Source organism: Sparus aurata, chromosome 21, assembly GCF_900880675.1.
Source record: "Sparus aurata chromosome 21, fSpaAur1.1, whole genome shotgun sequence".
NCBI lineage: Eukaryota > Metazoa > Chordata > Actinopteri > Spariformes > Sparidae > Sparus > Sparus aurata.
Window position 1 is genome coordinate 19431216 of NC_044207.1, and position 12342 is coordinate 19443557.

General features: G+C 42.7%; 2 protein-coding genes across 2 annotated transcripts; one reads left to right on the forward strand and one right to left on the reverse strand.

Annotated features, from left to right (window-relative positions):
* The first annotated feature begins 1495 nt into the window (after positions 1 to 1495).
* On the forward strand, positions 1496 to 3300 carry c1ql3b (complement component 1, q subcomponent-like 3b). The gene is made up of 2 exons (XM_030403930.1): positions 1496 to 2116; positions 2458 to 3300. Exons 1-2 carry the CDS (start codon positions 1496 to 1498, stop codon positions 2635 to 2637), a joined length of 801 nt encoding a protein of 266 aa, XP_030259790.1. The 3' UTR covers positions 2638 to 3300.
* Positions 3301 to 3769: 469 nt separating this feature from the next.
* On the reverse strand, positions 3770 to 9533 carry pter (phosphotriesterase related). The gene is made up of 5 exons (XM_030403929.1): positions 9423 to 9533; positions 8048 to 8506; positions 7390 to 7655; positions 4888 to 5028; positions 3770 to 4395 (listed from the first exon to the last, which is right to left on the reverse strand). Exons 2-5 carry the CDS (start codon positions 8477 to 8479, stop codon positions 4185 to 4187), a joined length of 1050 nt encoding a protein of 349 aa, XP_030259789.1. The 5' UTR covers positions 8480 to 8506; positions 9423 to 9533; the 3' UTR covers positions 3770 to 4184.
* Between the last annotated feature and the right edge of the window lie 2809 nt (positions 9534 to 12342).

The window sequence follows — 12342 nt, forward strand, 5'->3', positions numbered from 1 at the left end:
TGTTATAACAAGATGATGTGTCTTTGCTTAATAATGAGACACTTTTCTTGTTTAGTTACTCACAAACTCAACAATCCAATTGTCTTTTACCAGCGGGGCAGCAATAAGCTTCCGTACTGACAGAGTAATATCCCAAATAATTTATCATATTTACAGCCATTTTAACTGAATCTTTTTTTTTTTGTTGAGTCCGAATGGCGCTGTTTGGCACGTTTTGAGCTCCAGAAACACTTTCGCATTTGTGACTTCCGTAGAATCTCATTGGGGCCGCAAATCAAAAGCCTCCCACCTCCCGAAACAAACAAGGCTATCTGTGTTTTTCCTCCCTCTTCATCTGTCTCTCCAACCTGGCAGCGAGGTGCCATCGACAGCCTCTGCATTCATGAGCAAGATCATCATCTGCCCTCCTCACCAGGAATTAGCCCTTCATCACTCAAACCTTAGAAAAGTTTTCTATTCTGGACAGAACATTTTGTTTTTTAAATCTTGAAAAATCAATCAGGACTGTTTGGAATCATTTTATATTGAATTAAGAAAAAAAAAAAAAGGAACTTGTTTACTTGTTTCAAGCAAATATCACAACATCACAAGCAGCTACTTTGATTTTAACTAAGGGCAGCTGATGGTGAATTCACACTGGTTATTAATTAAGCGATCTCCCTTTATTCTATTTGTCGTTTCATCAGTATATTTATGTGAAGACATCCTTCACTGCCAGCTCCTAGTGACTCCCCCCTTTCTTTCGGAGGCTCTATAGATTTTGTCCAAATGATAAATTGGACACTGAGAGCCGCTGAGGTGTGACCAGGTGCCAAAGGAGTATAGCTTTTTGTCTTTAATGGGCCTAATTATGCTTAAGACCTTTAGAGCTGTTTGGTTAAGTTCTGATTAGGTGTTTTTGGGGGTGTAACGTTAACAGCCATCAATAACGGCTTTAAAGGCTGGTCACGTGGGGAAAAAAACAAAAAAAAAACAAAAACAAACGCATAGAATAACAGTCACGTTTTCAGGGGCTTCAAAGTTGCATCAGTGTTTGCATGTTTTCCCACTTTCTCTCTTTTGATTGAAGAAATGCATGGATTCTATCCCATCCATCACCTCCACCCCTCCCCTCACTCTCCAAACACAGGAGCGGGTAACGGTTCATCTCTAGCCCACTCTCTCCTGTGGCACCGTGCTGGACAGAAACTTGTGCTGCCGCCTCGCTGCTGCCCAATCACATCACGCAGATTGTTTTTGTTTTGTTTTTCCTCTCAGAAAGTGTTTTGTCGCTGTCTCTTGTCGCGGCGGAGATGAATCAGTCGAACGGATATTGCAGCGCGTAAAAGTTGTGGATGCTTACTTTTGCGCACCAGCATTTGAAAGACTGTTTTGTCTCCAAAAGTTGCAGCAGAACACGAGAGAAGGCGAAATTCTTCCCTCTGCAAACATATCGCCCGCAAGCAGGCTGGAAGACCATCAGCTCCGGAGAACACCGCGATTCCGCAGAGCGCAGATGATCGCAACTGGTGTTTGTGGCGTCGCGCTGGTGCTGGTGCTGGTGGTTCTGATCCCGGTCATGGTGAACACCGCCGGGACTCCCGCGCGTTATGAGATGCTCGGATCCTGTCAAATGGTGTGCGACTCTCACGGGACGGCGGCCACGGCCACAGCCAAGGCGACCAACCCCATCAAAGACAACCGCCTCGTTCAGTCGCTTCCGACGTTCATCCAAGGTCCTCAGGGAGAACCGGGGCGCGTCGGGAGGATGGGTCCGAGGGGTCCAGGTGGAGAGCCAGGGCCACCAGGACCTGCTGGCCCGCCCGGAGAGAGAGGGGCGCCGGGCCCTCCGGGTCTCCCGGGAGCGCCCGGAGCAAATGGGCCCAACGGCGCAATCAGCGCAGCCACTTACAACACCGTGCCAAAGATTGCGTTCTATGCTGGACTGAAGAAGCAGCACGAAGGATATGAAGTGCTGAAATTCGACGATGTGGTCACAAATCTTGGTAACCACTACGACCCCTCCTCAGGGAAATTCACCTGCTCGATACCCGGGATTTACTTCTTTGTTTACCATGTGCTGATGCGAGGCGGAGATGGAACGAGCATGTGGGCTGATCTCTGTAAAAACAACCAGGTATGAAGCTTCAAGATTTTATTAAGTAACAATCTTTTAACATTATTAATGTCTCAGCTTTAGTCTATGTTTACAAAACACAGTGAAATTTTTTTTTGGGGGGGGGGGGGGGGGAGAAAGCAAATGTGTACCTTTTTTTTTTTCATTTTTACGCACAACTTTTACGCACAGTTGTATCCCGAAAGGCACTCTATAAATGGGCTAGATTGCATCTGAAAAGAAAAATGCTGACAGTGAAGTTGTCTGAGGGTTTGTTTCGAGTTTGAAACGCAACTGACAGATGTGTGTAATCACCGCTGGAGCTGTCAAACAGCAGAAACATGTCTCCTCTGCCTTTCCAGGTGAGAGCCAGCGCCATCGCCCAGGACGCCGACCAGAACTACGACTACGCCAGCAACAGTGTCGTCCTCCACCTCGAGCCCGGGGACGAGATCTACATCAAGCTCGACGGCGGGAAGGCGCACGGGGGCAACAACAACAAGTACAGCACCTTCTCCGGCTTCATGCTGTACGCCGATTGAGCCCACAGGACACGCTCCACATAACGCTTTGCTTCACTGCTCATGCTCGATTCAATGTCAGTTGGATTATTAGAGACAGAGCTCACCATCCCCCCTCCCCCCCTACACTCCCCCCTCATTGTGCAAAAGAGTCCAGGGAGATGTGGAGGACGTCATGCGAAAAAACTTGCACTTTTGCAATGAAGAGCTTAACCGTGTAATTACAGAGTGATATCGCCCCATTATTAATTTTAACATGTACAGCACTCAAGTGTTCCCTTGTCAGATTGATTAGTGTCGCTCGCTGTTGTACCCCGAATGAACTGTTTAGCTTCACAAATTAAGTCTGCTGACATGTCAAACATACTGTAGCTGCTGTGGTTTAAACACTTACTGGGGTGGGTCAATGTGTTTGACCTTCACCACCCCATTATAGATGCTGAAGTTATACTCACTAGTCACCACTCTGTTCACAGTGTTGTTGGTCGTGCGTGTGCTTTTTTAAATTTATTTATTTTTTCCAAAAAGAGTATCAGACATTTGTTGCATTTTTTGAGTGGAAATGTAAAAGCCGTAGTGATGCATGTGTGATTATACAAAAAAAAAAGAGAAAAGAAAAGAATATGGCACTGAATGTGTAAAGGGGCCGTTCTGATGTTCACATTGAAGCACTGTCACCACGAACGATCAGACTAACTCATTTTTCTTGTCTCAATATGACAGCTGGTTTGGTTGGCTGGGTGGGGGTGGAGGGGGCAGCAGGGTGGTCTGGTGGTTAGTCACCGTCACGAAACTGGACGTTCACACTGACACAAATGTTTTCCTCCATCGATCCGTCCAGACAAGAACTGTCAAGCGGCTGCGACGTACAATTAAATCCTTCCCCCTCAAATCCCTCGCTACTCTAATCCTCTCCGCAAAAAAGATGAATCAAAGTTATAGAGTTGTTTCCGCGACGCACAGTCAGCTGTGGCGATCATGCCATTGATCATGCGGGGGAAGTCACCCTGCGAGGCCACCTGTTCCCAGATGAGAAGGGGAGCATGTCCTTCATCGTCAGCCTCCCATAGACACCCCCAGACACCCACTGAGGGGCAACAGGACGACTCGTCTAACACAGCCGCATTGTGTCGAGAGCAGAGCGGCATACTGATTACTTACAGGCTGCTTTATTTTCGTCCGGTGGAAAACGTGTTTGCAGAGATATCACTTATGCAAGATGGCAGTGTACATAAAAAATCAATTAGCACCATATGACTGAGCAAAGATTCACATTTCTGCAGATAGGACCTGGATAAAATGACAAAAACACGAGTCCTGTCAAGAGGCCCTGTGTCATCCTACAAATGGTTCGCTTACAAAGTGAATAACGTGTAATCACAGATATAAAAGATATAAAGTTTAAATCAACAGGGGCCTCAAGAAAAATGGTGATGCTGTAAAATCATTGGTTGAATAAATGACTTCAGGCTGATTATTGCAAAAGGAGGCGTTCATTCATACTCTGAAGATAAAATCACTACATCAAACTTCTCTGGGTCTCTCTCTTTGGTTTTTTTTTTTCTGCTTTACTTGAAGGTCAGCCAGCGTTTGGGGTTGTCGATGAGGATCTTGTCCACCTGGTGCTGCGAGAAGCCCCGCGTCAGCATCTTCGGCACAATGTTCTTAAGGATGTGGGAGTAGCCGTGGCCGCCGTACTTGGTGAGGCGGTTCTTGGTGTGGATGTCGTGCGCGATCACGATCTTGTCCTCGTAGCCCTCCTTCACGAGGAACGCCAAGCTGAGCGCCGAGAGAGACAGAGAGAGAGAGAGAGAGAGAGAGAGAGAGGAAGAGACGTGAAAACTTTGACTGACAGGTTTAGTTAGAAAACGCGCTGTAATTGTCAATCTGCCTTCCCGTGTTGTTAAACCTGTCTTCACTCAATCACTCCTCCTGTTGACACACACTCCTCCCACTGTTGCAGAGGGAGATCAGCGTCTCACAGTTTTCAGTGAAGAAAAGAAAAACTGAGGACGCGCTCTTCTCTCCCCGCGGGGAGGAAAGAACACAAAAAGCAGCTAAAATGATGCACCCCTGACACGTGAACATGAACGAGTATGCAAAGGCGATCTTAAAGACGACCAAATGTGGATCTGATTTCAACTTTGAACAACCGAGGTCGTGTTAAAACGTCAAGTGTGGACGACGTGGCTGCACTTGTTTCCGCTCCTGTCTAATCACAAAAAAAAACACTCTGAAAAGACAAGTTTCACCCTGAGCAGAGTTACTCACGCCTTCACTCTCTGGTTGTCGCTGGGCATGTCCACCTCTAGGTTATACGGGTAATTCAGCATTTCGGTTCCGAACAGATCGTACTCCAGGTAGCTCCCCAGCTTTGCAAACTCGAGCAGCTCACCGTCATCGAATATGGTCCTGCAGGCAGAAAACGGCACAAACATGAAGCATTTTAAAAGAGAGCGTTCATCCCATTTCCCAGATGTTTTTCACAAAGTGGAGTTTTTAAATGTCTGTGACTTCACAAAGAGCGGAAGAAAAACAACATCGCAGTGACCAACAGGGATCGAGTGATGTGGTTTTTTTCAGGGCCGACGGTGATTGTTAGTGAAGGAGGAGATAAATAATCGATATTTGAAACCTATATATAGAGCAATTGCGTCAAAATATAAAACTTTGCTTGAATGTCTTAGATAGGTCCAATACAAAGTGTGTGTTGTTACTGTTATTATCATTATCACTGAGCTTCTGTGTTTTTTTGGTTGGGAGCCTGTCAAGTTAGTGCATGTGAACAGCAGGGAAACTGCAGACTTCAGCGGGAAAACACACACTTGAAGTGCCTTCAGGTTTATTTGTTTAGCACAATTCAGACACAAGGAAACCGCATTACTGGGGCATAAAAAATACATTCAAAATATATTAAAAACAAGCAAGAAGACATCAAGAAACAAAACATTAAAACAAGTTAAGAAATAGGAAGAGTGGGCTGAAATAGAACAGGTTCAAAAGACATAAAACTAGAAAATAAAAGTCACAGTGCAGTCCAGAGCCTTAAAATTGCTTCAGTGAAAAGCCGCTTCTCCATGTTTAGTTCTGACTCCAGTTTCTGAAAGCAGACCCGTGCCTGGCGACCTCAGAGCTCTGGACGGTTCATGACGTAGCAGCAGATCAAAAATGTATTTTGGCCTGAAACCATTCTGTGCTTTATAAACCAACGGCAGGATTTTGAATTCACGATTGCTGACAAAAATCGATCTGATGTGACTCGGGCGGATATGTTCACTATGAGGTAATATTTGGAAGTTTTTTTATTCACGTTATATTTAAAATGTTCCCTGACTTCCTTCCTCACTCACAGACGCTCTTTGGGAAGTTAAAGTGACAGGCGACCAAATAAAACGCACCTTGAATGGATTTCTGTGGGTTAAACATTGATGGAATCAAACATATTACATCTTTAACTGAAAATGAAACAAACATATAGTTTTATGAAGTAATTTAAACTAGCAAACTTATATTTGTATTTATATTTGTCCTTTTCTCAAACTTCCTGTCCTCAGTTAGTCCCAGTTCAGCAGCGGCAGATTGTGAGACGGTTACTGGTACTGATATGACATTATTTCTATGATGCTGTGTCATCATCATAGAAAAAGATCTTAACACTGCGACGTTTATTGCAACTTCAGCCATTTCTGCTGCCCTATATTGGAAAAAACATCTCAGTTCTAGTCTGCCTGTCTGTGGCACAGTCGCTTTCACTATTGATTGGCTATTTCTTGTGACGTGTAGCCAATCGGATAAGAGTTGTGGGTGGGACATCTACCAGGATTACAGAGAGGGGCAACTGGATCAGAGCCAAAGTAGAACATTTTTAAATGAATAAATGCTGTTGGCAATCACATAAAATCAACAACAACGATTCCCCAAGTGACTGATCCCATCGAATTTTGCTTTTCCCTTCTCACACTGCATGTTTATTGTAAACCTTTACACTCGTATTTCAAGTGTGAACATCTGACTCATGAAACTGCTCAAAAAAAAAAAGAGAGCGGATCAGTTCAAACAGATCTCCACACAGATTTTATGTCCAATTATATTATGTTTCCTGCTGCAGGGAGGAACACTGATCACTGCCATTGACAGTAAACACGATCGGAAAAAGTCTCCGGTAAGAGAAAGTGACGAGACGAATGAGGAGGAATTGAAAATGATCTGATTATGCACCGAAGAGAAAGTTCAAGACTATATAAATTAGACTTTTTTTGCCCTTTATTTTCATATTCATTGATCAATCTGATCACACGCCGATACATTTTCGTTACGACTCATCTCCAGAGTTTGGTTTGATATCTTCAATGACGGTTTATGCCATGAGTGGTATTCATCTACTGTGCAGGAGAACCCCAGCTTCATCTTTGCTGTTGCTACTGAGACTGTATTAGAATATCTTATAATCATAACATTATAAACAGATTAAGAGTGTATATCTAATTATGGTCATCAATGAAATGATCTCATCTCACACTGAGTGCTATTCAGGGAAATCTGCCGGATCGTCTCATGACTCCAAACAGGACGAGGCGTATTGTTCATCAGGCGTGGAGGATGGTGAAATGAATCAACAATCTTTTTTTTTTTTTTTTTTTTACAGATTTATTTTTAGTAAAGAGAAAAATAAATGTCAGGGAGTGAATGTGGGACAGGATATAGTGAGGTTTTATCTGATCTGTGGAGAAATTCTGGAATGTCTCGACAAACAATTTTCTAGGAAATTCTCACCTGTCCAGGTGTGACATGACAGTCTTGCTGATGTCACCGCCGGCCTCCTGAAGGATCCGGACGATTTCAGCCGGAGCGGCAGGGTTCCTCCCGGGATGGATGATGACGGGGCAGCCGAGCTGGGCCTGGGCGTGAGCCGTGGCCCGCAGCACCTTCGCCTCGCTCTCTGTGATTGGCCAGCCGGTGCCGATCTCTCCGATCACGCCGCAGCGGATGTCTGTGCCGTCGGCGCCGTGGAGCACCTCGCTAACGATTATGTCGGTGAGCTGAGAGGCACAAAACGAGGGGTTAGAGATTTATTAGTGCATTAAAGTGATTTCTCAGTCCCGTCACTCTAAATAACATGCTGCATTTGGATGATAATATCTAAAGATTACATGCTCATTCCCTGTGCGTCACTGCTAAAGGACTTGACAGAGCAGCTCGAAACCCTCTCAAATCAATCTAAAGATACAGAAGAAATCCTCACCCATAAACTCAGAACATGCTGACAGAATGGATGATATTAACGCATAAGCACAACAAACTGATGCAGGACGCTCTTCCTGTCTTATGACTGAGTTGTACAATTCCAAACACAATTGGACGCATCTACAATTTTTTTACAGTTTTAAAACTTGAGTTAGTTCTCCACGCTCGCTCTCAGACTGGGCCACACCTTCTCCACGCTCATCTTCTTGGTGGCCTCAGTGTGGGTGCAGTCCACATAGTACCCTGCTCCTGCCACGATATGGACCCCGGTGTCCTTCGCCATCTGCCTGAGGGTGGGCAGGTCCCGGTCGATGCCTTTGGTGGTGTTCTCCACGATGGTTCCCCCGCCCGCCTTCCTGTAGAGCAGCAGCTCGTCCCGCACGGCGGCGGTCTCCTGCTGCAGCAGCAGGTTCTCGTGGCAGGCGTAGGGGTTCTGTCTCAGCCAGTGCATGTGCTGCATGTGGAACGGGTCCTCCGCCACCGCCTCGTCGCCCACGGGAGGAGGAAAGTAGCAGCACTCGAAGCTCATGGTCAGGTGCTCGTGCGTCATGGTGCGACCAAGCTGGTCTGGATCCACGAGACCCACGACGGTCTGGACCTTCCCGCTCAACTGTGACATGATTGGTGTTCAGGGTCCTCCAACAACCTGAAAGGCCACAGATTATCATTTATTTATAAACCAGACACAGATCAGATCTGGTAAATGTTTGGCAGGTTTGTGCAACAGATGTTACAAATCAAACAGGACGTTGTGTTTGGTAAAAGAGGCTCTGACAACTCATTGACCAGGTTTATGGGGTCAAAGTACTGCCATAAATGAAACAAGAGAAAGAAATAAAAAGAAATAAGCAAATACAAAAATGTGGACATATAAAGACAAATAAACAAAAGCAGAAATAAATGTAGGAATGTAAAAAAAAAAAATGTGGAGGGATACAAAATAGAGAAAATAAAAATATATAATTTCATTAATTTATTTGATTTATTCATATTTATTTGATGCACACAATCAGATTTTTTCTAACACAATATGCAAAAAAAAATTGCAATAGATGAACAAAGAAATATGAAAATAAACCAAAATGCTCACACATTTAAAACTATATATATTTCCATATTTATTTATTATTTCATATGTTGTTCATTTGTATTTATTTCCACATTGTCTAATATTATTTTACATTTATTTACTTATTCTTTTTCAGGTATATACTTTTTATGGCACCTCTAAGACTCCATACAGTTTGACATTACGGCTCGTTCAGGATAGCAGGACCTTTGGACTGCACAGAACGGATCCATTTCAAACCAAACGGTACCTGCCGTGCAGCTGAGTCGTGTACTTTCTCGGTGTGCAAACATCAGTATATCCCACAACATGGTTGTCGCTAACTTACAAGGACCAAAGACCCACATAACGTCCAGAAACAGAGCAACACGTTAAATTCGAGTAAAAACTGCGTGCAGTGAGCTCAGAGCTGCAGCACGAGGTGGGTGGAAACTTCGACTGATCGACTTTTATGCTAAAATATGTCTAAAGTGCTGACGGACAGTTTCCTGACCTTGTTTCTGCTCACTGGGGTCCACTTCCACCACCAGCCGGACTCTGGCAGCTGCTCCGTGACGGATTAGCTCGGCGTGGACACGTGAACAATCGCGAGAGATCTCGAGACTACAGTTCTGAAGACAGATTCCCAATAACACGAGTTCTGGCAATATGTTTATCGATGAACAGGGTTTTGAGTAACTAATAGTAATTGTGGCAGGCAGAGTAATAATTGTCTGATGAGGTATGGACTAGGAACCGTTACTATTTCTTATTATTTTAATTGTTCATACATTTAATGTAAAATATAACAAATGGGCTTGATTAACATTACATTTTATTTGCAGTTTGCAGCTCCTCCATCTCAACCTTGACGTGATTATTTGATTTACAATTACTGACAACACAATCCTTGTTTTGCTTGAATTCAGTGATAATTGATTACTTTTTCATTTGCTCATTGCAGATGAGATTAATTTGTGTCAACCGCAAATAACACACATTTTAATAATGTTGATGTTTGACAGTATGAAAAGAATTTGCCCCAACATTGACCCCTGGGGGACTCCACAAGCAAGTTCCAAACATGATAACACGTACTCACCCATCTTCACCATCTGTTGCCTCTTATCCAGATAGCTTCTCAACCAGTTTATCAATTAATCTGTCACTGAAAAACCTAGCTACATATTTCTTTTGGTCTAAGGGGTTTGTGAATTGTTTAATAAGTCCAGTGACTACAAAAGATGGTGAGCAGTATATAAGTCATTTTATTCAATAACATGATGGGAGGCAAAAAAACATCTGTGACATGGTCAAGTAATCCAGGATGTGGGAGGGACCTAGATTAAAGACACGCACACACACGCACACACACACACACACACACACACACACACACACACACAAACAGACAAAGGCACACACACACACACACAAACGGACACATACACACATACACACACGGACAAACAGATGAACACACACCCTGGCATTCACAACCAGTAAGCTTTTACTAGAGAGATATTGGTATCTTATGCTCTGTGGCAGTTTAAGGAAAGGTGCAGAGGGGTCAGAAGATAAACTTAAAGATAAGATAAGACAAGATAAGCAAAATAGTCAGCAAAATTCCCTTGTTCTCGCACCTCGATTGTCAAGAACATTTATAACATATTTTATCAATAACCTGGCCTGATGAATTTGAATGTCAACTAATTTATTCATGGAGCTAATAAAAGTTATAACAACTTTAAAAAGAAATACTTGAACTAAATTAGACACAAATCAAGTGTTACATATATTCGATTGTAACTAAATTGGAGTAAACGGGCGATATATACTGTAACTGTGAACATGAGCTGTTTTTGGAGAACATGTGAAGATGATGCAGACTTCGAGAGACAGACTGTGACTCTTCATGTTTCTGTGCTCCTCACTCAGCAGATGGTCTCCACAGCAGCATTTGTCACAGTCACCACCACACTGACCGTCCCTGCAAATGGCAGACAAAATGACCATCCACATACTGTGGAGCCTGTCAGCGAGATGACTGTGCTTTGTAGATCGGACCAGCGGCACTGATTTAGAGTGAACATGTTCAGTTTTCATGTTCACGGCAGGATAAATTGTCTTTATTTGCTGAGAAGCGGACTCTTCTGATCACTTAACGATCTCAGTGATCTTCTTATATGTCTTGAAGCTGTGGCTCCTAAACTCTGACCTCTGAGGTACCATGTGTACCACCAGTTTAAATGTTTATTTAATTATTATCAACCCAAAGCCTAACAATAGGTTACAAAGAGAAAAAGAGAGAAACAAACAGACAAACAAAACAATTTAAACATTGCTATTGTTAAGAAAATTTAGAATAAAAAAAGTACAAAATACAAATAAGCTTTCTTTAACTAACCAATTATCGGTTAATCATTAATCAGAAGAGAAAGATCTCCACTGACTGATCTTTTTAAATGTCTAAATTAATCTTAATAGGTTCTTAAGCTTTTAATATTTGTTTTTGTGACTGAATATACTGAATAAACTGACTGACCTTAAATACGACACCGTTTCATACTGCTTTACCTCATATGTGGCGGACCCTGTCACCTTTTATAGCTTCGAACAGTCTTCTGGGGACTTTATTTTCCTCTAAGAACAGCTTGTTTATTCAGTTATAGATTAATAAATATCATGGAGATTGTATCATTACCTCATTAATATTGTAAATTTGAAATTTCTTCTGCATAACAACATAGTGCCCTTTTAAGCCACTGACAGAATCCATGTTCAATGCAAAATCGGAGCAGGTTCTGATAAGAGTTTGAAAAAAAAAAAAAACAGATAAAGGAAACACCAAGTTTTCTCAATCATAAACAAAAAGAAAACACGAAATAATGACTCAATTTAACGTCTGAAACTATCCAAACCATAATAAGGAAACTAATTAGCGAAAATGTGACAGAATAAGTTTGTATAGAATGTTTTTATTTTTTATTCTAATCGATACGTTATCTCAAACCAGTATTTTGAAAGTATTTTTGAATCCGTAACAGTACACTTTTTGATGTATTTGGTCCATTTCTGATCATCAGTTTTTTTGTGTGTGTGTCAATCCCAACTTGTCAAACACTGATACGTTGGGGCCGCCATACCAGAAATTACCAGAAATTCAGCCTTTCTTACAAATATGACATGTAATCAAAAACCAAATAGGAAATGCAGCTACAGCTTCAAATGCCAAAACACACGTCTTGAAAACTCTCTGAATAAAAAACAGGTCAACTGAGAAGTGAAGCACCGCTGACACATAAAACACAGTCAAGCAACTCTGGTGAGCAGAAAAGACAAAATCAATACAGTCAGTCATCCGCTGTGACAGCAAGAGGTAGAAAGTAAAAAAGCAAACAAGGGTACAGAGATGCAAAATGGATTTACCAACT